The sequence below is a fragment of the Acomys minous genome (assembly GCF_964271855.1).
Source record: "Acomys minous genome assembly, chromosome: 16".
Classification (NCBI taxonomy): Eukaryota; Metazoa; Chordata; class Mammalia; order Rodentia; family Muridae; genus Acomys; species Acomys minous.
In genome coordinates this window covers 42822006-42849992 of record NC_140498.1, presented here as the reverse complement: position 1 = coordinate 42849992, position 27987 = coordinate 42822006, and the positions used below count along the sequence as shown (strand labels likewise).

General features: G+C 45.5%; 1 protein-coding gene across 3 annotated transcripts; it reads right to left on the bottom strand.

The window, feature by feature from the left end:
* Positions 1–200: 200 nt before the first annotated feature.
* HMOX2 (heme oxygenase 2) lies at positions 201–27323 on the bottom strand. Of its 3 annotated transcripts, XM_084763417.1 has the most exons (7): positions 27211–27323; positions 21633–21710; positions 4367–4488; positions 2296–2413; positions 1257–1748; positions 558–684; positions 201–470 (listed from the first exon to the last, which is right to left on the bottom strand). In XM_084763417.1, exons 3-7 carry the CDS (start codon positions 4450–4452, stop codon positions 343–345), a joined length of 951 nt encoding a protein of 316 aa, XP_084619543.1. In that variant the 5' UTR covers positions 4453–4488; positions 21633–21710; positions 27211–27323; the 3' UTR covers positions 201–342. The 3 variants fall into 3 exon arrangements, with proteins under 3 accessions (XP_084619543.1, XP_084619544.1, XP_084619545.1); XM_084763418.1 differs by lacking the exon at positions 21633–21710 and having other exon boundaries at positions 27211–27317; XM_084763419.1 differs by lacking the exons at positions 21633–21710; positions 27211–27323 and adding an exon at positions 14537–14673.
* Between the last annotated feature and the right edge of the window lie 664 nt (positions 27324–27987).

Below are 27987 nucleotides of genomic sequence, written 5' to 3'. Positions count from 1 at the left end.
TCTGGGTGTGTGGGCAGCGAGCTCCCAGCAAGGCAATTACTACTCCAAGTACTGGTAAGAGTGAAGAGAATATGCCCAGGCTTCCTAAGTGGCACAAGTCCGGAAGCACTGCCAGATCAGAGGTCCAAGGCTGCCTTGCAGTGACAGCCTGTGTCTGGTGTGCACCTGGCTGGCAAGAGAAGATGCTGCTAGGCAGAGGCTCTGGTGTCTGGCTTTTATTGGTTGCTTGTTTTCTCAAACCCAGCATTAGAAAAGTCACCTGAGGTGGTAGTTTTTGTCAGAGGTGGAGATGGGGTTGGAACAGGTCACTTGGGGTAAGATGCAAACAATAGGACAGGTCCTTCACATGTAGTACCAGGCAAAGAGTCCAGCAGCCAGGGCCACAGTGGCAGCTAGAATGAGCTGAAGGCTAGGCTTCCTCAGTACGGCCATGGCTGTCCGGAAGGGGCAGCCGCTGCCTTCCAGGGTACCTGCATGCAGCACAACAGGAGAAAGGGCATCAGTGGAAGGCAATGATACACCCATTCCAGAAATGTCATTCAGGACCCGTAACTTACCTTTGTCTGGCTGAGCAGCATAAAAGGGGCATTTACGTACATCTCCCTTCCCATCATGTATGGGGAGCCCATCCTCCAGGGTTTCTCTGGCCAGCATGGAGCCAACCTGGTCCAGTTCACTGAATATCTGAGGAGCAGAAATCATCAGGAGCCATTCCTGAACTAGGCAAACTCAGAATTTGTATCCTACACACCACCCAGAGAAGCTAGATTGGGACCGCAAACCAGCTGAACATGGAGCCAGAAAAGTGAGCTGTGCCCTGCACATCTTAGTGGAGCTCGGGTGACTGCTGCTGACAACTCTACTTGAGTATCCACAGCTGTCCTGACCCTGAGGGCTGGGAACAGAAATGGCTTCTGCATCATCAGCCCTACCTAAGACTTATAAAACCTACTACTCAGCAAATTAGTCTTTACTACAAATGAAACTACCCATTCCTCAATGGTAGGGAGGGAGATAGCTCTATTTTCAGACCTATCAAATGCTATGGGCTTTGGGCCTGCAGGGAGCCACACACTGCCCACATTCCCTGATGGCTGATTCCCTCACCTTTCTCTAGAGCATGTAGGAACTCATCTGTTATGCTACCAACAGCCTCAGAAACCTCTGGCTTTGACTCTGCTGCTAAAGGGAACAAACTCATGTATCCATGGTTACCACCCCATGGACCAGGCTCCATGGTCAGTGCCCAGTAGTACCTGCATATTGTATTCAAAAGCTTTGTTGGCTTCCTCCACAATCCTCTCTTTGGTCTTCAAATTCAGGTCCAGGGCGTTCATTCTGGCCCGGTAGAACTGCTTGAACTGCTGGGCATTGTCCACATGCTCAAACAGGTAGAACTGGGTCCCTTCCCCAGTGCTGGGGAGTTTCAGTGCCCGCTGGGCCACCTTCTTGAGCACCTGGCCTCCCGAAAGGTCCCCCATGTAACGAGTATAAGCATGGGCCACCAGAAGCTCTGGCTCATTCTTCCCCACATAGTGAATCCGGTCTACATACTTCTGGGCAGCCTCGGAGCACTTCACCTGCTCCTCCCAGTTTTCACCAAAGAAATACTCCATGTCCTTGACCAGTGCTTCCCTCCGGTGTAGCTCCAAGGGGAAATACAAGGGGGCGAAGGCTGGGTGGTCTTTGTTGCGGTCCATTTCCTCCTCAAGGGCCGAGTATGTGAAGTAAAGTGCAGTAGTGGCCAGCTGTGAGTGCGATAGAAGATTGTGGGGGAGAGCTATAAGCCAACTGTGACTCTTCTTTTGTTTTTCAAGACAGGGTTTCTCTGTGTAGCCTTCGCTGTCCTGGACTAACTTTGTAATCCAGGCTGGCCTTGAATTCACAAGATCAGCCTGCCTCTGCCTCCCGAGTGTGGGGATTAAAGGTACGTGCTGCTGCTGCTGCTGCTACTGCTGCCACCACTACATACCACCCAACAACCCTTTTTTAATATAATGAACTAATACACTGAGGAAACTTCTGTAATAAAACAACAGTGAATATTTGCAAACATTTTTTGCTACTCCATTTAGGCTCACACAGCCATGGCTTAACACCAAGAAAAATACAGGGCTGGGCATGGTGGTGCATACCTTTCGTCCCCACACTAGGGAAGCTAAGGCTGGAGGATCCAGGGTTAGCGCCTCCTGGCCTATACAGCCTGACTCACTCCCTCAGAGTGGCTGCAGGGCAACTTCCTCAGCCAACTAAAGCCACCCCACCACCCACCCCAATATGACCAAGGGCACAAACCTTAAATAGTTCCTTCTTAATGTTTCCTTTCAAGAAGTCTTTGACAAACTGGGTATTTTCTGCCCGGTCATGTGCTTCCTTGGTCCCTTCCTTTAAGAGCTCAGAAAGGTCTGCCATTCTGTGGAGAGGAGTTTTGTGTGTGAGACAGCAATGCTTTCCAGTTCTCCAGAAAGAACTGAAAGGCAAAGGCAAAGGCCAGTCTAGACCCCAGATACAGACTACAACCAGGAGCTCCTCAGACAGTACTTCAGGCCATCAGGAGCAGGTGAGCCTTGTCAGTGAGCACAGCGCAAGCAGATGTGACAATCTGCCCCAGACCTCAGAGGACATGAAGATTACTGTCTCAAGACTGCCCGGATCCACGGTGTATGTTAGTAAGCACCCAAATGAATGGTGCTTTGCTCTGTGGCCATCTACTGGCTGAAGAACAAAACTTAATCCAGCCTAGAAAGAGCTGCCTTCCTCTAGGGATGTTACAAGGATGGATGGGCCTAGGTGTGGGAAGATGATAGTTGAGAGACGGAGACCAAGATCTTAGTTTTTTCTTTTTTCTTTTCGTTATTTGAGACAGGGTTTCTCTGTGTAGCCCTAGCTCTGTAGACCAGGCTGGCCTTGTACTTAGGGATCCACCTGCCTCTGCCTCTTGGTTTTGTATTTAACAGAACCAGATAGTTAAACCAATAAGTGGATAAGGTAGAAAAGTATCATCATAAAGACAATGGAACCAGCCAGACATGGTTGTGCACACCTTTAATCCCAGCACTTGGGAGGCAGAGGCAGGCAGACTGATGTGAGTTCGAGGCCAGGCTGGTCTACAAAGCGAGTCCAGGATAGTCAGGCTACACAGAGAAACCCTGTCTTGGAGGGAAAAAAAAAAGAAAAAAGAAAAAAAAAAAAAAAGACAAAGGAATCCAGAAAGTGTTCCTGTGTATCCATAAACACAGTCTGTTAGAATGAGAAAAATTTGCTTCTCCTGTGGTCTAGCGTCTACAGTTTGTTTGGTTTTTTTTAAGAGTTTTTTAAAAAATTTATTATTTATACAGAACTCTGCCCCCATGTGTGCCTGCATGCCAGAAGAGGGCACCAGATCTCATTAAAGGTGGTTGTGAGCCACCATGTGGTTGCTGGGAATTGAACTCAGGACCTTTGGAAGAACAGCCAGTGCTCTTAACCTCTGAGCCTTCTCTCCAGCCCAACGTCTACAGTTTTTATTGTTTTAAGAGATTAATTTGTAGTGCCCTGAGCGTGGTGGTGCACTCCTTTAATCCCAGCACTCAGGAGGCAGAGGCAGGCAGATTGCTGTGAGTTCGAGGCCAGCCTGGTCTATAAAGCAAGTCCAGGACAGCCAAGACTACACAGAGAAACCCTGTCTTGAAAAACCAAAAAAAAGAAAAAGAAAAAGAAAAGAGATTAAATTGTGTCACCCCACATGCTGAGAATTGGTTTATTAGCAATTATTTTAAGATATAAGAAATAACTTAGCTGATGATAGGACTCTAATGAGGGGCTAGGAACAATGCAGAGTGGGGCCCAGTAATTTGAGTCTCAGAGAGATTAGCAAGTCAAGGCCTGTCCTAGAGTAAAGCTCAGATTCCACATTTGCTAAGATGACATTGTAAAAGGAACCAGCTTTGCCTCTCATTATTCTTTATTAGCCCAGGTAGGGTTGTTTTTTTGTTTTTGAGATGCGGTTTCTCTTTGTAGCCCTGGCTGTCCTGGAACTTCCTCTGTAGACCAGGCTGGGCTCCAACTCAAAAATCTGCCTGTCTCTGCCATACCTTGCACCACTTGGTTTTTAAGAGGAGAAAGAGAAAAATAAGTATCATAAAACCCACCTCAGCACTCCCAGCAGGATCTGGCCTGTCTCCTTGGATAACAGAATAGAGAAAGAGAGGGGAACAGCCTAGATTAGATGGGCACTGCAGTGCCAACCAAACATGCCAGGGACCAAACAGCTCAGGGCTGCTGACCATTCCCTAGTACCACTAGAGACTGAGCAGGCATGCTGGCACAGAGGGCAGGACAGGCGCTAGGCCCTCCTGGTGAGAAGCAGCCAGTTGCTATCACTCACTTTGCATGGTTTTCCTTTTCTGGAGTCATGGAGTTCTTCTTCTCTGATTCATCTACCCCCTCCGAGGTCTCCAACTCTGAAGGCATTGTTGCTGAGTAGGTCCTGCTGCCCTCACTCTGGTCCTGTAGATACAAGGAACTGGTGACTAGCTGAGGAGACATCTCTGCACCTCAAGATGATTTTTCACAACAAAGCTCTGCCATTGCTGGGAGCATCTCAGAAGGTGGACAGTAAGTTACAATAATGCTGGTTTGCTCTCAGGCAATACAGCCTGGTATTCAGAAGTAAATGGCATGCTCTCTGAGTTATTGTCAGCACTTAGGAAGGATGGATCTAGGGGTGTGAAGCAAGAAAGCAAATGAGGCAGAAATGAGGTCTGGGTAAAAGGGACACAAAATTTCTCATCTTTTGTCTTTTGTTTTTTTCTGCATGTTTGGAAGAAAGCAACAGTAAAAAAAAAAAAGATAAAATCTGCAGGAGCTGTTAGCTTATTAAGTGATGCATGGCTTCCATTTTAACACAGTTCTGCGTGGGCTGCCAGGTGAAATAAATAAGAGCAGAGTGTTGGCAAGAATTTAGTTAAGCCAGGCTGTACCTAACAGCTCCTCTGTAGAACAGAACAGTTCAACAAGCCTGAGACACCTTCAAGTGAGTCAACTACAAGCAAACTGTCCGCAGCTAGTCTGTACTAGCATGGAATAATAAGCTAGACAATGACTCTCTTGGCCTACATCAAGGCTGAGCTTGGGAGATATTCTATAATATGACAATTTCATCCTCCATCCCTACAGACTTTTACTCTAGCAATTAGAGTACATAAAGGGGAAGCCCACTTGGAGACCCTTCTAGATGAACAGTGTGGCACAACAGCAACAACTAACAGTCATTCATAAAGACAAATATTCCAACTCTGGAGCCATATCTGGCCAATCTGAGCCAAGGAAAAAGAAATTTAATTTTTTACTTCAATCAGTACTTATTTACTGAGCATTTTCTACGAGAGAATTAGGTGTAAGAACAGCCCTTGAGCCGGGCGCGGTGGCGCACGCCTTTAATCCCAGCACTAGGGAGGCAGAGGCAGGCGGATCACTGTGAGTTCGAGGCCAGCCTGGTCTACAAAGCGAGTCCAGGACAGCCAAAGCTACACAGAGAAACCCTGTCTCAAAAAACCAAAAAAAAAAAAAAAAAAAAAAAGAACAGCCCTTGAAGTAGGAGCATACGAGGCTCAGGCTAAAGCACTTGCCTAGCCGGTGTGAGACCCTGGGTTTCCATGTCCAGCACTGTAGAAAAGGCTCTTGGAAATCTAGCAGTGATGGTAAACACGTTTAATCCCAGCACTCCGGAGGCAGAGGCAGGCAGATCGTTCTGAGTTTGAGACCAGCCTGGTCTACAAAGCGAGTCCAGGACAGCCAAGGCTACACAGAGAGATCCTGTCTCGAAAAACCAGAAAAAAGGAGAAGAAAAAAAAAAACAAAACACAAGGAAAAGGAAAGAAAAAGGCCCTTGGAAAGGGAGAACCCTACAGGTTCATATTAGAGTTTTGTGGTGGTGGTGGTGTGCTCAACACAGTCCTCTTTTTTTTTTTTTAATGGCTTTTAAACCTTAGTGTGTATGAGTGTTTTACCTGCATGCATGCACGTATGTATGTATGTATGTGCATGCCTGATGCCCAGAGAACTCAGAAGAGGGTGTTGAATCCCATCCTTTGGAGGAATTACAGATGGGAGGACCCCAGGTCCTCTGTAAGAGCAGTAAGTTTTTAACCTTCAGTTTTTATCTTAAACATACCCTGAACCTCCTAAGCTTTTTGGAAATAGCTCTGTAAGCCCAAACTGAACTCAAGCTTGTGATAATCCTACTGCCTCAGCCTCCTGAGTGCTACATTACAGATATGTGCCAACATGCCAGATCTTCTACTTACATTTTGACTGAAGTTTGTGTAAATAAAGGGAGAATAAAGGCCGACTTCTAGGGTCCAGAGAGATTGAGAGGGTCTCAGGTGGGGACCAAGGAGTCACCATGAGGAGTGATGAACAAGGAGGTGCCAGAGTGAGACTGAGAAGCTAGTAAGGAACCATGTGCCTGGGAAGTAGGCCAGGCCAGCATAGTCAGGTTAGAACAGCTCAATATCTGACCAGATATAGTGCCCGAAACTTTAAACAAATATAATAAGTTGGCAAACTCTTTTTTTCCTTGCCCCTACTGGTGTATGCAGTGGACTGCCTGGGGATGGTCAAGTATGCCCTCATGATGGCCAGGCCAGGAAGCATCTCGAACCACATCTTCACACCATGACTAACTCCCAGCCCAGGCAATTTTCAGTCTTAATCCTCCAGCTTTGCCTCAGCCTTCTAGCATTTATTTTTAACTTTAAAATACGAATAACCTGCTGTCTACCACTTTAATAGTTTTCTAAGCTCCAAGTTCAGTTTACTTATTCCCTTTGAAGAATACCGAGTCCTCAGGGTGTCTGGAAGCGCCCTTCCTGAGAAGGCTCAGTTAGCACACAACCAACCCTGGGTACTGTGGAGGGAGACAGCCTGTGCCCATTCTTGTTGCCTAGTCACCCTTCCTCAAGGGAATAACCATGTTAGGCTGACGCTAAGACCTTGCCCCAGTGGAAATAATTACCTTCAACCTCTGAAAAGCTGCATTTCCAAATCCTCTGTTGACCTGTACACACTTTAAAAATTGCTCATAGTGTGGGGGTAGTGCATGCCTTTAATCCCAGCACTTAGGAGGCAGAGGCAGGCAGATCTCTGTGAGTTTGAGGCCAGCCTGGTCCACAAAGTGAGCCCAGGACAGCCAGGGCTACACAGAGAAACCCTGTCTTAGGGGGAAAATTGCTCATAGCAATCTGTACCGTAATAATAAAAAGTCATAATATAAAGTAAAAAATAAATCACACAGCCTAAAACCCAAGGGCAGTGAGCTGTTCAAAGGACAGTAAACAATGGAATGCTAGCTCAGCTCTGGCAAGCTGGATAATCTGTGATATGAACAGAATAGTTCATATTTTTTAAAAAGCCGAACCACTGACTACAACTGGGTATGACAGAACAAGACAGGGCTGTGAGTATGGCTCAGAGGTGGAATGCTGGCCCAGCATGGATTACATCAGTATGTACCTACATTAAACAATGATAGGGATGAAATTTGGAAAACTCTTCAGTCATGGTTTTTGCTGGACAACTTAGCCATCTGTAGGATGATCCTATTAGAAAGAAAAAAAGGGAGAGAGACGCAGGGAAGGAAAGGGTAAAGAGGAAACCCAGAGATAGGACTTGGATGGTATAAGGAAACTGGAAAGTAAGATCTGCCCTGAACTAGTCAACAGGAAGTCAGTCCTTGGCCCTTCTGCTATCACAAGTCCCAGAAAGGTCACTTCTGTGTGCCTCTCTTTTCTAAGAACGGACTGCTACGCTGTAACTTTCGTACTGCCAGCTATTTTCCCAATCAGCTACTGGTTTCTATTTTTCCACCTGATTTGAGTGAAGCAGCACTTCCTGTCTTGTCATAGAGACTTCCAGCAAAAGGGTCCTGCAGATCCACCAGCCGACCTACAACCAACTGAAAGCTGCTGCTCCTGTTAAATCACTGTGAAGGCACCAAAACTTCCTGAAACAGCCGATGCTATTCAAAGAAACTCTCCTTCATGGAGACTGGCTCCAGAAATTTTCACAAGGCCAGGTAATTGAGAGCACTGCTGCCACACAGAAGTGTGACCTATGGACTATTGACCAGATGGGTTCATTTCCCATCTGATGAGCTAAAGATAAGAAAGACTTCTTGTATTCATTCTGAGGAAAGGAGCAACAGAGCTACAAAGAGAAAGCCCGTCCAGAAAAGAAAAGAGTTAACTAAATACCAAGGCCAGTTTTGCATTCTGTGTAGCAAATGGATATACAGAGATGTGATCTGTTTCCCAGGTGAGCCAGCAGCTGATGTTGGAGGGACATGCTGAGTGGGTCTGCCAGGATACTGCAGCTACTTCTGGACTCCTACTTACTGCTGAACGTTACTAGAACGCAGCTTATCTTCAAGAGTGGACAGTAAAGCTTGACCCTGCACAAAGGGCTTGATCTTTAGGAATAAAGATATTGAGGTTTCAGAGATGAAGTCTTTATACTCAGTGGCTCCTGGCAGTGTATGGCTTAATTTCCTGAAAGCTGAGTTTCCTCAACACAAAAGAGGCCAAGAAGAATTGATTTACCTTCTCAAATATGCTGTGAGGACTAAAATGAGAAGCTATACATAAAAATATTGTATGAAATATAATGCTTCCTCAAATGCTGATCTCTTACTGAGAAAGTTGTTGGTAAGAATGAACAACTGGCCGGGCGTGGTGGTGTACGCCTTCCCAGCACTGGGGAGGCAGAGGCAGGTGGATCGCTGTGAATTCGAGGCCAGCCTGGTCTACAAAGCGAGTCCAGGACAGCCAAGGCTACACAGAGAGACCCTGTCTCGAAAAACCAAAAAAACCAACCAACCAAAGAATGAACAACTGAAGCCAGGTGTGGTGGTGGACACCTTTAACCCCAGCACTAACGAGGCAGAGCCGGCAGCTCTCTACAAGCTCTATGACAGTCTGCTCTGCAAAGAATCCTGGACAGCCAAGGTAACAGAGAAACCTTGTCTCAGGGGGAAAACAAAAACAAAAACAAACAACAACAACTGGGAAAGTCCTGGGTTTCAACCCCAACTTAGTTTAGTACACTGGACACAGTAACACAAGCTGGCACTTAGGAGGTGAAGGCAGGAGAATCAGGGATTCAAGGTCATGCTTGGATACACATGAGTTCAAGGCCAGCCTGGGACCCTGTCTCAAGCAACAACAACCCCCCCCCCCCAAAAAAAAAACAACAACAACAACTAAGAAAGAGCAACTGGAAGATTGTGAAACAATCAGGAAAGAATTAATGAAAAAAATCTAGCTAATTCATATGATTCTGGACAAGTCACACCAGAAAACTCAGCCGTTCTGTGGCAATGTGAGGAAATGGTAATACCTGTTCTTTTCCAGGTAAGACATGTGACCAAGGTAGGAAAGAATGCCCACACTCCATTGTGTGGACTGGCTCAGCTTGATATTAGCTGTGCTAGATGCTGGGGACAACAGACAGCTAAATCACTCTTACCTGACATTTGATAACAGGGCCTCTCAACACCCTAAGCAAACCACATTATCTAAGATAAACAGTTTCTGAGTTTATACAAGAAATGGCCCAAGGGCTCTGAACTCTGGCACTGCCATTACTCAGGAAATCTTTTTCTTCATTTAATTTATGGAGATTCAATCCCACAGTTCACTTAATAGACGACCATTAACTTTTTGATAAAGAGCAAGACCAGACAAGAAATCCTGTTAAAGTAAGGACCCAGTGACAAAAATTAAGTCTGATTTATTAAATACACCCTTGCAAATCTAGCTAAATAGCAAGAAAGCTAAATGCAGAGGCAAAACATTTTCCTAGTATTCTTGAGGTCCTATATTCTGCCCCCAGTACTGGGGGGAAATCGGGGTGTAGTGGTACATCCTTGTAATCTTTTTTGTCTGGCTGTTTGAGACAGGGTTTCTCTGTGTAGTCTTGGCTGTTCTGGAACTCACTCTGTAGACCAGATGGGCCTTGAACACACAAAAATCCGCCTGCCTCTGCTTCCCAAGTGCTGGGATTAAAGGTGAGCACCACCTTGCCAGGCTTGTATCCTTGTTATCTTAATAGTGGGGGAAGGGGGAAATGAGGCAGCTCCAGACAGCCTAAGCGAGACCTGACTAACAAAAACCTAATCTAAAAACACCAGCCTTTTATAAACCTCAGTAAGTGGCATCAGCTCAGGATGTCTAAGGTTCCTTCCACCTTCCTCATTTTTTAATTGAGGAAAGTAGGTGTCCTCATCTCTAGCATGTCCAACTGCAAGAGCTGTCAAATCAGACAGCAAGGATGAAAGACTATTGAGGTAATCTGGAGTGCCGGTTGTTAGGTTTCAAACCTGGGACAAGCGGCTGAGGTGCATATCAGCAGACCTGGCAGCCAGGGTCTCCCAGCACTCTCCTGCTCCAACCTGTTACAGGGTCCTCCCAGAGAGCTCAGCGGGTTGGTCTACTCTTCCCATTTAGCAATCCGATCCCTTTTTTTAACCTGTGGCCTCCAGGCTGCTAGACCTGGTTCCCCTCTCCTCCCCTCCTCCCTTATCCTCACATGGCCTAGCTCAGTCTGGTCATGTCCACTCTGGACTCTCCCGGATATCCCTGTCTCTCTAACTACACTCTCCCATATACCTCCCCTATACCTAGGAGCAGTCATGCTCCGTTCCTTTCCTCTTTCTTATTTTTCCCCTTGGTTTTTCAAGACAGGGTTTCTCTTATAGTCTTGGCTGTCCTGGACTCACTCTGTAGACCAGGCGGGCCTTGAACTCACAGCGATCTCCCTGCCTCTGCCTCCTGAGTGCTGGGATTAAGGCAGGTGCCAACTCTTTCTTTTTTAATCATTTGGTGCTGAAACCTGGGACCAGTCTTGTTTCCTTTTCTTTCATTCACTGGTAAGCAGCCTTCCTATTTGCCCAGCATGTGTAAGGCATTAAATTCACTTTTTACAGCACAGAGCAGGAAGAAAGAGAATCAGAGAGAGCACGAGAGCAAGGGGGAGAGAGAGGGGCGGGCGGGGAGAAAGAGAGTGCACACCAGCGAGCACAAGAGCTTTCCTACAATAAATGAAGTAACAGCAGACTCACCCCTGCTCCCTGACTACCATGTAATGTTATCTGTGGACCAAGAAGGCAACAATTCTAGTATCACAAGAAGAATGAAAGATAAGCTCTGACTGAATTCTGAAATGATTTCACAAGGATTTAAAAAAAAAAATGTGTAGGGGTGTTTTGCCTTTATGTATGGCAATGTACCATATGTGTCCCTGGTACCTCAAGAGGCCAGAAGAAGGTGTCATATCCCCTGAGACTGGAATTACAGATAATTGTGAGCTGCCATGTGGGTGATGGGAATTGAATTCAGGTCCTCTGGTAGAGCAGGCAGTGCTCTAAATCCCTGAGAGCTATTGCTCTATCTACCTTTTTTTAAAAAAGCGTTTTTAAAAGACAATGTGTAGGATACAATGCTAGAGGAAATAAAAACAAAAGAAGCAAACAAAAACCATAGGTCAACACTAGATAATCATTAAGAAAAAGCTCTGACCAAAATAAATTAATTAAAAAATAAAATGCTGGGAATCCCAGCACTCCAGATGTAGAGGCAAATGGATCTCTGATTTTGAGTAGAGGACAGAGCCTGGGGGTGCCCAGGGGGAAAAAAAAGCTCTGACAATTTTGAGCAATCTTAAAACCATGTACCCTGTGGATAAATAACAACTCATTTTCTCACTCAGGCAAAAAGACTATCATTAGTAGTGTTGCACCTTCCATAAAAACAAGAGCTGTGAGCTGGGTGGTGGTGGTGGCAGCGGCGCACGCCTTTAATCCCAGCACTTGGGAGGCAGAGGCAGGCGGATGGATCGCTGTGAGTTGGAGGCCAGCCTGGTCTACAGAGCAAGTCCAGGATCGTCAAGGTTACACAGAGAAATCCTGTCTCAAAAAAACAAAAACAAAAACAAGCCAAACAAGAGATGTAAATTATAGGATCAAAATACACTGTATCCATGTATGAAGTTTCCAAAAAAACCAAAAGATACTTTTTAAAAAGAACTGAGAATTAAAAAGGCTCTAGCTAGCTCAAGCATGGCAAACATGGCTCTGGCAGGCTTGTCCTCCCACATCCCCTCTGACTTGCTAAAAACCATTAGACTGCACTCCTAAAGCCAGCCACCAAGGTCCATTCCCTTATTTGGCCGCTTCCTCCTCCTCAGCTGACTACCAAGGTCCAGCTATCAAAGTATTGAAGCCCAGCAACCAAAGCCCGCTTTGGCTCACCTAATTAAGTACCTCATCCTAACATGGGTTTCCCCTTTTACCATTATAAACTGATATTTGCTTATGGGCCACATCTGTCTCCTCTCTATCCAGGGTAGTCCTATGTCATCCTTCCAGGACAAATACTTCTGCCCCATGCCCTTTGTTCTGTTACCTCTCCCTCATCCTCTATTTCCTGTCTGTCTTATTCCCTGTCCTCTGTCCCTGTGGGGCAAATAAGTCTCTGTGCTGAGAACCTGGTCTTGTGGTGGTGTGAGCTGGTAACGGTCCCTACAAGGATCACATTTGAGGTTGGAGGGAAAGAGTGTAACTAAGATGGCTCCAAATTGTCATTTTGCAAACCCAGGTCCCAGGCACTTTCCTCTCTAGTAACACAGAAAAGCCTTAGAAACTCTTCCTGCAGGGCAAAAGGTGAAGGACAGAGGACTAGGCCACAAGCACGACAGATTTGGATACTTCACCAGTCTAAATCACTTTTGAGCAGTGTTCCACTGACCGTAAAGAAACTAAAATCAGGGCTGGAGAGATGGCTTACCAACCAGTGAAGAACCCTGGCTGCTCCTCCAGAGGTTCAATTCCCACCACCCACCTGGCAACTCACAACTGTCTGTAACTCCAGTTCCGGAGGGCATGGCACCCTTTCACAGACACATATGCAGGCAAAAATATCAATGCACATAAAAATAAAGAAAGCTTCAGAAAGAGGGGCGGGGGAATCTGGCTGGGCTATAGCTCAGCTGGTATAGTGTATGGTCAGCACAAAGACCTGGGTTTAATCCACTGTACGGCATAAACAGAGCATGTTGGTGCATCACTGTAATCCTAGCATTGCAGAGGTGGAGGAAGGAATATCAAAACCTCAGGGTCATTCTTGGCTACAAAGTGAATGTGAGGCCAGCTCTGGAACTAAACCTGAGTCATTCAGAATGCAAGAGATTCTTCCTGTGTCCCCAACTAATAGTCACTGGTTCATGCATGTGAGAGAGTGCTATTACCACACACTACAGGCTGCATGGAAACTGAGGTACAGGAGCCTGTACCACACTGCATTTACTCCTACAAGAAGGCACTAAACCATAGCTTGCTGTTTCAGGATGAAAACTATGACCCTATTGTAGGCATAAGGTTATTGTGTAGTTTAAATTCTCATGTCCTGTCCAAACGTGTATAGACTCTACTCCTCAACTGTCCTCCTGATATGTCAATAAAGCAGCTTACAGCCAATCGATAACAGGAGAGAGAATAGGGCTGAACTTCCTGCCAGCCAGGGGAGAAGGAGTTAGGGGAGGAAGCAGGGGATTCAGCCAGGGGAAGAGGTCCAAGGAAGATCAGAAGGAAGGAGCTGGAACTGAGGAGAGCTACAAAGTACAACTATCATTGGGATGTTTGCTCGGGGGTAAGACAAAGTAACAGAGAGCTAAAGCTTAATTCTAAACAAATATAAAAGAGTCTCAATTATTTGTGTGATAGTCGGGTTAAGAAATGAGCTGAGGGGCCAGGAGTGGTAGCGCACGCCTTTAATCCCAGAACTCGGGAGGCAGAGGCAGGCGGATCGCTGTGAGTTCAAGGCCAGCCTGGTCTACAAAGTGAGTCCAGGACAGCCAAGGCTACACAGAGAGACCCTGCCTCAAAAAACCAAAAAAAAAAAAAAAAAAAAAGACCTGAGAAACAGTTTATAAAAATAACTTCAACACCCTACGATTTTTGAAACAACTGCTTCAGCTCCCATTTAAAAAGCTGGGAGTGGGGCTGGAGTGATGGCTCAGAGGTTAAGAGCACTGACTGCTCTTCTGAAGGCCCTGAGTTCAATTCCCAGCAACCACATGGTAGCTCACAACTATCTACACTGAGATCTGACACCTGCCTCTGGCATGCAGGCAGAACACTGTGTAATTAGTAAGTAAATGAATATTAAAAAGAAAAAATAAAAAGCTGGGAGCTGAGGAAACAGCTTAGTGGGTAAAAGCAATGGGGACCTGCATTCAGAGTCATACGACCTACATAAAAACAGTGGCACATCTATAGCCTCGGTTCTGAGAGTGAGGAGAAAGGCAGGTCCCTGGAGCTCACTGACCAGCCAGCCTAGCCAAATCAACTAGCAACAGGCTCAGTGAGAGAACTGTTTCAACGGCTAAGGTAAAGAATGACTGAGAAAGCTATCTGATGTTGACCTCTGGCTGCCACATGCACATACTCACACACACACCAACAAGACTGGCAGCTGCTACTTCTTGTCCCTCATTTACTTACCTTGGTTCATTCAGGTTACATAATCCAAGACGACTGTTCCTTGGTTGTGCCAATAATTTTAAGAGGGCAACCCAAGGTGGTCCCAAAGGGGGAGGTGGCACACCCCAACACTCCTTGCCTGGAGAGAAGTAGCCAGACCTATCAGCCCTTGCTGGACAATAAAGTCAGAGGCTCGGAGGGCATTCCTACACTAAAGAGGTCACAATAGGGTCTCCACATCTCTATAGCACTAGTTGCTATAGCAATTGAGAGAAACAAGATCTATTTACAGACTCTATGAGGTGGTGGCCCACGTCTTTAATCACAGCAGCTGAGAGACAAAGTAGAAGAAGAAAAGAAAAAAGAATCGAGGCCGGGCGTGGTGGCGCACGCCTTTAATCCCAGCACTCGGGAGGCAGAGGCAGGTGGATCTCTGTGAGTTCGAGGCCAGCGTGGTCTACAAAGTGAGTCCAGGACAGCCAAGGCTACACAGAGAAACCCTGTCTCGAAAAACCAAAAAAAAAAAGAAAGAAAGAAAGAAAAAAGAAAGAAAAAAAAGAAAAAAGAATCTCTGTATACTGATTATTTAAAAAGATAAGCAGTCCTATGTACTTAAGAAAATGTATGCTGGCGGGGCTGGAGAGTGGTTAAGAACAATTGCTCCCCTTGCAGAGGACCCAGGTTCAATTCCTGCACCCTCATAGTAGTTTACAACCATCTTTAACTCGAGTTGAGGTGGGTCCAATACCCTATTGTGACCCCTGTGGATACCAGGAATGTAAGTAGTGCATATGCATACATACAGGCAAGGCAAAACACATATAAAATTAATAAATAAATCTATTTAAAATTTGTTAAAAGGAAAATGCATACTGTTTGGAAATGGTAGGATAAGAAGGGTAGGGGGGAAAAGTCTCTGTAAGATCAGCAACTCTACAGGATAAGATGCTTCCTCAGGACAGCCAGGAATTATTCAAAGATTTCCTAACAGTCACATTCCTAAAACAAGATCAAATAACTCCAATGGCTGGTTTCTGCTTTATACAGCTGTGTATCTGTGATAGTAGAGAATAAAGCACAGCTGATGAATCAAGAGTAAAAGGGTGACTTTCTTAGTACAGCCTTTACTTGAGGGACTGTCAGAAGAACTGAACTTCCATCATATGCTTTTTCCCTACCTAATAAGCAAGGCACCAGAAATCTCAGGCAGTGGGGGTCTCAACTGTGTTCTCTTATAAACACTGATTTCCATATGGACAACTATGTTCTATAGGAATAGGCATACACAGCAGTATATGCTTTATTTATTTATTTATTTATTTATTTATTTATTAACAATAAAAAGCCTCTCGGGCTGGAGAGACGGCTCCACAATTAAGAGCACATACTGTTCTTAGTGAGGAACTGAATTCAGATTCAAACATCCACATTGGGTGACTCACCACTACTGGTAACTCTAACTCCCAGGAATCTGACACCCTCTTCTCAATTCTGTAGGCACTGTACAAACACACTCAGACATATATATACATAATTTTAAAATGCTGGGTGTGGTGGCATATGCCTTTAATCCCAGCACTTGGGAGGCAGAGGCAGGCGGACTGCTGTGAGTTCCAGGCCAGCCTGGTCTACAAAGCGACTCCAAGATAGCCAAGGCTACACAGAGAAACCCTGTCTCAAAAAACGAAGAAAAAAAAAAGCTGGGTGTGGTGGCACATGCCTTTAATGCCAGCACTTGGTGGCAGAGGCAGGTGAATTGCTGTGAGTTCTCAAGGCTAGCCTGGTCTACACAGTGAATCTAGGACAACTGTACAGAGAGAGGAAAAAAAAAAAGAACACCGGTGTTGTTCTTTTCGGAGTTGTTATCAGGTTCATCTTGCCCAATTGGCAGAATTATACTTTTCCTGATGAGAAGTCGAGGAACTTAATGGCAGGCCAGGACTTCATGATGGTTGCAGCCCTGAGCTGCCCCTTGAGCTAACCTTGAGCATGCTCTTTGGTTTATGGGTTGGCCTAATGGCTGGTTTTAAGTCAGCAACTCTAAACTTCAATTATGGCACAAAACTTTCCAACAGTTTCTAACAAACCTAACAAACCGACCATCCAGGAGGTAGTGTTCCTGTAACTAAATTCTACTTTGTGTAATTTAATCTTTCCTAAGCAAGTTTATTCACAAATCCTTTATAGCATCAATTTTACTACTTCACGTTTCTCGTCCATCATTATATGTGATAATGCATACACATAATCAAGAGTTTGTTGAATAAATGATTTTCAGAATTAAGAGGTAGTTTCAAAATGGAGGCTGCTCAAATAGCTGATGGCAAAGGACAATGAACGGATAACAAGATGAAATCTAGAGGGGCTGAAGAGATAGCTCAGCAGCTAAGAGTGCTTGCTCTTCCAGAGAACCCAAGAAAGTTTCCCGCACTCACATAAGGCCTGTCTGTAACTCCAGCTCCAGTGAATCTAATACTCTTCTGGCCTCTATGGACAGGTATCACATATGTATATACAGACTTGCATACAAACAAATAAAATCTAATTACAGATATAAAGAAAATAGCTAGCTAGGGTGTAGCCTGCTAGTTTATGACAACATATCACTATGTAATCCAGACTGTCCTAGAACTTGCTAATCTCCTACTTTAGCCACCCAAATGGGATTATAGGTATACATCACCATACGCTATGAAAGTAAGCATTTTAAAAAATTGTTTTCTTAAGCTGGGCATGGTGGCGCACACCTTTAATCCCAGCATGCGAGAGGCAGCGGCAAGCAGATCGCTGTGAGCTTGAAGCCAGCCTGGTTAACAAAATGAGTCCAGGACAGCCAGGGCTACAAAAAGAAACCTTGTCTTAGGGGGGGAAAAATTGTTTTCTTTTGGAGTGATTTGATTTTTTTTTTTTTTTTTTTTTTTGGTTTTTCAAGATGGGGTTTCTCTGTGTAGCCTTGGCTGTCCTGGACTCGCTTTGTAGACCAGGCTGGCCTCGAACTCACAGTGAGCCTCCTGCCTCTGCCTCCCAAGTGCTGGGATTAAAGGCCTCATGAATGCTGGAATTAAAAGCGTGCACCACCACGCCCGGCTAGAGTAAGCATTTTTTAAGCAGGAGGGTTCTTTTTTTGTTTTTTGTTTTTGTTTATTTTTTTGAGACAGGGTTTCTCTGTGTAGCCTTGGCTGTCCTGAACTCACTTTGTATACCAGGCTTCAAACTCAGAGCAATCCACTTGCCTCTGCCTCCCAAGTGCAGGGATTATTATGGGCATGCTCCACCACGCCCAGCCGGAGTAAGCATTTTTTTTTTTCAAAACTTTCTGAACAAGATTTGTTTATTTAGTATACAGTGTTCTGTCTGCATGTAACACCTGCAAGCCAGAAGAGGGCAGCAGATTTCATTGCAGATAGTTGTGAGCCATCATGTGGTTGCTGGGAATTGAACTCAGGACCTTTGGAAGAACAGGCAGTGCTCTTAACCTCTGAGCCATCTCTCCAGCCCAGAGTAAGCATTTTTTAAGCAGGAATTTTATAACAGAAACTTCTAATAGAGGTGAGATTGGCCTTGAGGGGGCATCAAACATGCGGTACTTTCTATTTATCATCTAAAGGGAAAAGACTGGGTTATATTGGTTTTAAATAGGTTCCCTCACTTCCCACAGATTAAGGGTACACTGAACACCCTTTGACCTTTGTGTTAAGGTCATGAAAAATCTGAGAATGCCAATCACCTCTGTTTTTTTGTTTTGCTTAGGCAGTGCTAGGGAGCAAAACCAGAGCCTCAGGGCATAGTAGGCAGGCATTCTGCCAACAAGTTAAATCCCTACCTCACCTTTTAAAGATAAATAAATATACAAATATATAGGATGGCTGTGTAAAATCCAGGGAGTACAATCCAGTAGTAGAATGCTTGCCTGGTGGAGTTACTCGGTGGGTCAGTGCTTGCATGAAGACTTGAGATTCCCCAGTACCCACATTAAACTGGGCATGGAGGCATGCAAGTGCAACTTTGGTGCTAGGGGAGGAGAGATGGAAAAATAGGAAGATTCCAGGCTCTTCGACAAGATAGCCTAGCCCAAACTGCAAGCTCTGGGTTCAGTGACACCCTGGCTGTCTCAAAAAAAAAAAAAAAAACAAGGTAGAAAGTAACCTAAAGAAGCTACCTTTGCAAGCCAAGCAGAGAAGCTTAAACTGAAACCAACTATGACAACATGATCACCTTGAACATAAAGATTCCAGAACAGTGGTGGCGCACGCCTTTAATCTCAGCACTCAGGAGGCAGAGGCAGGTGGATCTCTGTGAGTTCCAAGACAGGACTATACAGAGAAACCCTGCCTGGGGGAGGGGGTGGTCATACAGGAAAAAAAAGGAAGAAAAAAAAAAAAGAGACATGCTCTCACTATACAGCTCTGGCTGTCCTGAAACTCACTATGTAAAACAGGCTGGCCTTAAACTCACAGAGATCTGTCTCCCTCTGCCTCCCAAGTGTTGAGATTAGAGGTATGTGCCAGTACAGGAAGAAAAAAGAAAAAAAGAAGTGTTCCCAGTGACTCCTGGGGAGTTAAGAAACAGAGACAAAGGTAGGTGCAAATTTTAAAAAATTAGCTGGGTGGTGACACACACCTTTCATCCCAGCAAAGAGGCAGGTAGGTCTCTGCATTTAAGGACAACTTGGTCTACAGTGAGTTCCAGGACAGCTAGTATTCAGGGAAACACTGAGTCAAAAAACAAAATATAATATTAAGTTTAAAACATTTTTAGATTTTTAAAAAACTCAATGTATATTAATGTTTTTGTTTGTATGTATTTATATGTACCATGTGTGTGCCCGGTGACCTCAAAGGTCAGAAAAGGGTATCAGATCCTCTGGAACTAGAGCTGTAGATGGTTGTGAGCCACCACGTGGGCACTGGGAATTGAACGTGGGTCCTCTGCAAGAGCATTTCTTGCTCTTAAACACTGAGCCAATTCTACAGCCAACGGCAAATTTTTAACAATAATGGCAACAAATGCTTCTCAGCCTCTCTCAGACAGTCCTCGTTGTCTCGATCAGTTTATGAAAACAAGTTCTCAGCTGGGCGTGGTGGCGCACGCCTTTAATCCCAGCACTCGGAAGGCAGAGGCAGGCGGATCGCTGTGAGTTCGAGGCCAGCCTGGTCTACAAAGTGAGTCCAGGACAGCCAAGGCTACACAGAGAGACCCTGTCTCAAAAAACCAAAAAAAAAGAAAACAAGTCCTCGTGTCCTCTCAGTCATTCTGAGGGTATGCGCTTCACGGCAGCAAGGTCTTTTCTCATTTGTTCCTTCAAGAAAGAGCCAGCCACTAGAAGGTAAAGCCAAGACAACTGCACAACAAATTCACATCCTTGAACACTGTGCCAAGGCATTAGGTGTCACCACAAAGAAAAAAATCAATGACCACAATTTGCTGAAAAGTGAAAAGCAAAAGTCTGAGTCTGGATGTAGTTCAGTTGACAAAGTGCTTGCCCAATAGGTAAAAAGATTTCTGTCCATTTCTGAATATTAGGAGGAAGGCCATTTGCCATTTTTCATTGTGCTGAAAGTCAGGTGAAGACTCCAAGTCAAATCACATTTTCATATGAAGAAGTTTCCACTCTGTCTGCGAGCAGGCACAGGTCCCTGTAAAACTAACCTGAACCTTGTGTCCTAATCTTGGACACACGCCTTATGTAATTTTAGGACTTCCTCAACAACTTGAGTGCTCTTCTGCAGATTCCTCCTTTCTCTGGTCTCTGTCCCACTCACCTCTTCCTGTGAGCTGACCGCTGTGGGTCTGGTTCTAGCTCTCCACCTTTTCAATTTCTCAGCTCTTTAAACTTCCTGCCTCCTCAAAACACTGAGCATCAGAAGGATAATCCTAAACCTTCAGCAACCGTACTGTTCTGGGCTTCCCAAGATGACTGACAGTTCCTAGTAAGAACAGTACCAGGCTTTTGTTGTCCTTAGTACACGCTCACTTAGCACAGCTCAGAGACTCACACACTCCAAGTAGGCTCACACCCCTGCTCCTCTAGGCAGATGCGCTTAACACGTCGATTCCTTTAAAATCTGGGTACATACACCAGTGTGATACTGAGATTTTTAAAATACACACAGCTCCTAGAATCCTTATAGAGAATGACATAGTAAGAATGCTTGGTTCTAGCAGGGTATAGTGGCACAAGCCTTTATCCCAGCACTTGTAAGGCAGAAACAGGCAGGTCTCTGTGAGTTGGGAGGCTAGCCTGGTCTACACAGAGGCCCTGCTTCAAAAAACAAAAACAAAACCAACCAACCAACAAGAACAAAACTCACCCTGGCTCTGATACTTGATTTTTGACTAAAGTCTGTCACAGGGCTCCTAAATCCCTTGAGCTCCCAGAAAAGCATCTGTTATTCTAATGAAGTGCCTCTGCCTATGCTCATGGATAGCTTCAGAACTTTCTAGTGAAAATAACCATTGTATTAAAGTGGACACTTGCAGTCCTAATCCCAGACCTCTTCTGAAGAGAGAAGATGTGGTGAAAAGTTGAAGTGATATGACAACACTTAATGGTGTAACCTATCATGTATACAGAAAAACTCAAGACAGGACACACTAGCTACTAGAAAGAATAAGCTGAAATTTCAGAAGGACATGGGCACTCAAAGCCACTACCTAAATGTTATACATTTCATCCATCTAGTGGTTCACACATATCCTTCTCTGTTTGCATATGTATATAAGTGTATGTACATATAAGTGTATATGTCAGCTATTTTCTTCCTCAATTGAGTCTCCACCCTTTTTTTTTTTTTTTTTTTTTTTTTTTTTGGAGACAGGGTCTTTCACACAGCCTGGAACTCACAGATTTGGCCAGCAAACTCCAGCAATCTGCCTATGTCCACCTCTTCAGCACTGGGACTGCACGTGTGTGCTGCCACATGAGCAAGCAAGCGAACTCTTCCTTCCAAAGATCTGTATGTCTGCGTGTATGTACAAGCATGCAGGTAACTGTGGGGGACAGAATAGAACATCAGATCCCATGGAGGTGGAGCTACCAAGAGCTGTGAGCCACGAGCAGCAAGTTCTCTTAACTTCTGAGCCATCTCTCCAGCCCCTACACCACCTTTTTACATACCTGCTGGGGATCAGAAATCAGGCTGTCATGGCAAACACTTTACTCACTCAGCCATCCCCTCCTCAGTCCCATGTACACCTAGAAAAAATTAATTAATTAAAAGAAATTTTAGAGGGGCTATAGTGATAGCTCCAGTAGAACACAGCAGTCTTGCTAGAGAAGCCAGCAAATCAAGGATCTACAGAGAGGGATTATGCTATTTGGACAAGTGTTGCTACATACTATCAACAAATATCATGTTTATGGGCTCTGTCACTAGAAAGAAAGGCTAAAATGCTGTTCTGGATTTAAGCAGCTTTCCAATGAGGGCAATAGGAAGAGTTCAAAGATAAGGACGACAGGGTGCAGCATTCTACACATGCCACCTATGCACACAGACAGCTGTACCCAAGGCAGGTCCTAGGTCTGCAAGAACAGTTCTGATTCCAACTACACTACCCACCAATCCTTCAGGTCACATGCATGCTTAGATGAGATTTGGGGGGGAAAAAAACTAGTTAAGACTAGTTAAAACTAGATTAACATCATATGGTAGATAAAAAGTACTAATAAGTCAGCTGGGCATGGTGGTACACACCTGTAATCCCAGCATTTGGGAAGCAGAGGCAGGTGGATCGCTGTGAGTTCGAGGCCAGCCTGGTCTACAAAGGGGGTCCAGGACAGCCAAGGCTACACAGAGAAACCCAACCTCAAGTATAGAATTGACACATGCCTGTAACCCCCACATACAAAGTGCTCAGGAGCAGGGTCAACATGAATTCAAAGTGAGCCTGGACCTACACAGTGAATTCCTATCTGCCTTAAAAAACAAAAAGAGAAAAAAGTAGTTTGGGCTCTCAGGTAAACGTGGGAGTGAACACAAACTACAGTGCAACCAGTATCTCCTAAAACTAAAAATAATCTCAGGAAAAAGAGCAGAAGCTGGGAGTACTCAGGCAAGCTAGGGACAAGACAGCAGTCTCATTATGCTGCTCCTCCCTAGAGCCTTTTAAAGTTACTGTGAACTATGTCAATAATTAGGCTCATGATTCCCCTGGGAAGGAACAAATCCACTCGTGGGACAAAAATTAATTCCCCCCTACGCAGAAAGAAGATAACAAGACCTGCTTGGTCTCCTCACACCAACTGACAACACAGTTGCTGACGCCCAGTCATCCTTCCGTCCCTCTTCTGCTGATACTTTTACCATGCAGCCCATCAACTTATCCCTGTAACCGTCCAGCTCATTCCCTTCTCTGCTCAGCCTGTGCTTCATTCCAGAAGAGTAATCAAGAATCAAATCCTAGCTGGGCGTTGGTGGCGCACACCTTTAGTCCCAGCACTTGGGAGGCAAAGACAGACAGATCTCTGAGTGGGAGGCCAGCTTGGTCTACAGAATGAGTTCCAGGACAGCCAGGGCTACACAGAGAAACCCTGTCTCAAAAGCCAAACCCCTCCCCCAAAAAAGAATTAAATTCTTTTTTCTTTTTTAATTTTATTTTATGTGCACTGGTGTCTTGCCTGCATGTATGTGTGAGAATGTCCAATCTTGGAGTTTCAGACAGTTGTGAGCTGCCATGTGGGTGCTGGGAACTGAACGCCAGTCCTTTGGAAGAGCAGTCAGTACTCTTAATCACTGAGCCATCTCTCTAGACCAAGAGTCAAATTCTAAATCCCACCGACTCACAGCCCCAATCTCAGATTTACCAAACGGATGATTTTAGTAACCTCCACCTTAGATCAATAAGCAGCATTTAAAGGCTCCAAAGACTGGGAGACTCATCAAGCACTAATAACCCTTTCTGGAGACAAACACTAAAGCTTGGGCTAGGTATGGTAATGCAAACATTTAATCCAGCACTGGAGAGGCAGAGGAGGCAGAGCTCTGTGAGTTCAGGCTAACCAGGAATACAAACATACTGAGTGAGATCCTGTCTCAAGAAAAAAGAAAACATTTATCCCAATTCTCAAGTTTGAGGCCAATCTAATATATGAAGTTCCAGGCCAGCCATGTGAGACTGTCTTTAAAAAGGAGAGGAAGGGCCAGGTGGTGGTGGCCCACACCTTTAATCCCAGCACTCAGGAGGCAGAGCCAGGCAGATCTCTGTGAGTTCCAGGCCAGCCTGGTCTACAGAGTGATTCCAGGGGTACACAGCCAGGGGTACACAGAGAAACCCTGTCTCAAAAACAAAACAAACAAACAAACAAACAAACAAAAATCTCTTTCAGCCGGGCGGTGGTGGCTCATGCCTTTAATCCCAGCACTTGGGAGGCAGAGGCAGGTTGATCTCTGTGAGTTCGAGTCCACCTGGTCTGCAAAGCGAGTTCCAGGGCAGTCAAGGCTACACAGAGAAATCCTGTCTCAAAAAAACAACAAAACAAAAAACAAACTCTTTCTTGAGCAGCAAGATGGCTCATTTGGTAAAAGTGCAAGAACCACCTGAGCTTGATCCCTAGAACTCACTGTGGAAGGAGAACCAAGTTCCTCAAGCTGTGCTCTGACCTCCTCAAAGAGCACACATACCATCATGCACACACATAATTTTATTGCTGTTTCAAGACAGGATTTCTCTGGGTACCTGGGGCTGTCCTCAAACTCAGAGATCTGACTGCTTCTGCTTCCTGAATGCTGAGATTAAAGGTGTGCTCCACTATCCACCACACCTGGCTGCTCTAGCATTTTCAAGTAGACCATCTTGTATCCCAATTCCAGTTCAGATGCTACAAAGAAGTCTGAAAACAAATACCTGGCTATAATTTTTTAGAAGGCAAGAAAATCTCTCTCTATATATTGCCAAGAATTGATAATAGGAGGGATAGAGAGATGGTTCAGTAGTTAAGAGCACTGAGTGCTCTTCCAGAAGACCCAGGGGTTCAATTCCCAGCACCCACATGGCAGCTCACAACTGTCTGTACCTCCAGTTCCAGGGGATCAGACACTCTCACATAGACACACATTCAGGCAGAACACCAATGCATATAAAATAACAATATTTGTTAATGGTAATAGCATCATTTCTCCATCTACAAAAATGAAAAATTATTCAGTATATTAAAAACCTTAGCCGGGTGTGGTGGCGCACGCCTTTAATCCCAGGACTTGGGAGGCAGAGGCAGGCAGATCACTGTGAGTTCGAGGCCAGCCTGGTCTACAAAGCAAGTCCAGGACAGCCAAGGCTACACAGAGAAACCCTGTCCTGGTGGTGAGGAACAACAACAACAACAACAAAACTCATGTAGCTCAGGCTAGCCTAAAACTCACTATGTAGCTAAGGATGACCTGAACAACTCAAAATGCTGAAATTACAGCACCGTATCACCATATCTTGTACCAGCTTCAAAATTCCCATTAGTTGCTCCCCAAGCCTCCAAAAGAGGAATACATTTGAGTAACTTTTTAATTAACTATGACCAGTAAGATACAAAGAAAACCATTTGAGGGTTCTATTTTGTGTTGTTTCCAAGGAGTGACAAGCTCAATTACAAATTTTACTCTAAATTGTGCAGTTCTACTTTCTAAAAGATCTGCCTTCTGGAAGGGTGATATTCCAGTTTCTGATGTAAGACTGATGCAAAGCCCAGCTGTTCTGTAAAGAGTCAGCTATTAGAAATCAAGGTAGGCTAACTGTCCGAGTCTGCAAGTTTCAACACACTTGTGTAAAGTAAAGGCAATTAACATTTGACCTCTGCAGCTCCATGGTCTTATCGGTTCCAGAGTCCTCATATTCCTGACTCTGGTGACTCAACAGCATCTCAGCGGCTCTAAGCAAAGAAAAAAAGGAACTGGAGGAATCACAGGACTTCCTCTTCATGTCCCCAGTGAGCTCAGGCCATCCAGTGAGCATGCCACTCTACAATGCTCAGCTCCTCACACCCTAAACCAGTGGTTTGGCTGAGCCACTTTACTAGAAAATGTTTACCAATTTTATCAAGTGATCTTATACATGTCCTACTGGACTGGGAACTCCTAGCAAACAGTTTGTGTCTTGTGATGTTTAAAATTCTGAGTAAACACTTTTTCACTCCTCAAAGAAACTAAAAGCACTGATAAATGCTGTATCAGAACAGCTTGCCCCCAGCATGATGTACAAGCCTTTAACCCCAGAACTGGGGAGGCTCAAACAGCAGGATCTGTAAGCTGAGGCCTGTCTACACAGCCAGTTCACCGACAGCCAGGACTAAATAACTTTTATTTTGTTTTGTTTTTGTTTTTCGAGACAGGGCTTCTTTGTGAAGCGCTGGCTGTCCTGGACTTGCTTTGTAGACCAGGCTGGCTCATAATCCTCGTAGTTAGGAGACTGAGACAGAAGGATCTCAAATCCAGCGAGGGCAGACTATATAGCAAGATTTCCTTCTCAGAACACAAAACACTGGGTAGGGTTGAGGGTTCAGTGGTAAAATACGTGCTAATCATGTTGAATCTCCATCACTAAAAAAAAATCTTTCTATTAATTGTATGATATTTATAATAGCTATATGTTTATAACTATTACAAACATTAGCGCCACACCAGAAATACAAAAGCACAAAACCAGTAATAGATTTATTTCCTTCTACATGACAGGACTCTTTAAGGCCAGTATGACCACTTAAACAATAACCATTTCTAATCTCTAATCCATTTCTGGAAACGCACAGGATGTCCAGACAAGCCACCAGATTTTAAATCATCTGTGCCATTAGCTTGCCTGCAGGATGTTAGTTGATTTACTTCACTAATCTCAATAATCTCATTTTAAAGGTGAGAAAATGCTCAAGGACTTAAAAAGGGTTGAAAAGCAAGCAAATTGCTCCCTCAATTGAACACTACATGCTGTTTATGTCTTTCAATAACACTCCCTCTCGCTGAGTTCATGGCGCCGGCAACAGAACACAGTAAGGACAAAGAGCCACAGGCCACAACTGGTCCCTCAGAACCAATTTAAATGGCATGACACTGAGAGCCCTTGTGCAAACACTGTGTGCAAGGCGGTCCTGGGAGTTTATACAAGGCAATTAAGTCACCTGGAGCCCTGGGCTTTGGAGGTGACAGGTGACCTCCTGGTCCAGACCAACCGGCTCCATCTACGGCTGAATCCTAGTCTTGCACACTGCACCAGAGGTCACTCGTGAAATCCCCACAGGGATTCTAAGGGATCGTCCCACCCGCAGTGGTGAGGGTGGAGGTGAGTCACTGGGGGACGGACCAAGAAGGCCACCACGCCCCGGGGTCCTCCGGGACCACAGGTAGGCTCAACTGCTGGGCTGCACTAACTTCGACCCCGGAGTCACCTCCTCAAGAGCAGTCGGGACGCTGGGAGGGGCTGTGCCCACCGGAACACCAGAGGACGCTTGGGTATGGAGTCCAAAGGTCTTCTACAGCAGGACGTCCACGGTGTCGGGCTCGCCTGACGCTCAAGGCCCCGCTCGACGGCCCCTCTCCAACCCCCCGGTCTCCCGCCCGCTAACCTGAGCCCGCTTCCGGCCACCCCCCGCCCAGATGTCCCCTCGGGGCTGGCGGCGAGTCGCGGCGGGCCAGCAGAGCCTAGAGCTCTCGAAGAAGGCCTCTGCTGGGCAAGGACCCGGGGAGGGAAGACCAGGGACTGCGCGGGCCACTCACCCTCGGCCGCTCAGCAGGTCCGTCTATCTCCGCGTCAGCTACTCCCTCAGCACCGCCGCAGCCGAGCGGCGAGCGCGAGGACGGCGCGACGTGCCCACGCAGCGAGGGGCGGGGGGCTGGCAGGCCACGCCCCCAAACGCGCGGCAGCAAGTGGAGGGCACGTGGTACGCTGACCTTGCTTTCCAGCGCAGCTTTCCGGAATGGCAGTATTGACACGAGACAAAGTGTCAACAAAAGCCGACTGTTTTGTTGATGGAGAGTGATGGCTCGAGCCTAGAATTCCAGCCCGTGGCAGGAGCGGGTTGGAGAGTGAGGGTGGGGCGCTGAGGCAGGGGAATTGCAGTGAGTTCAAGGGCAACCTGAGCTACAGAGGGAGCGTTTGCCAAACAACAAAACACAACAGGATTGGGGATGCAACTCGTTGGGAAAGAGTTACTAGATTTTTTACTTTCTTTCTTTCTTTCTTTGGTTTTTCGAGACAAGGTTTCTCTGTGTAGCCTTGGCTGTCCTGGACTCTTTGTAGACCCAGCTGGCCTCTGACTCACATTGATCCACCTGCCTCTGCCTCCCCAGTGCTGGGTTTAAAGGTGTGCGTCACCACACCTGGCCAGCTGTTCAGCTCTTTATTAACCAATTAGAGGCGATAGAGATCAATTTTTACACAACATTGAGACAGGAGATACTTCATAATAATGCCAATGCCAATGTCTGGGCTACAACCAGATCTCTGGATACAAAAATCAGCATTTGAATACTCAGTGCACAAAACATTCTCCA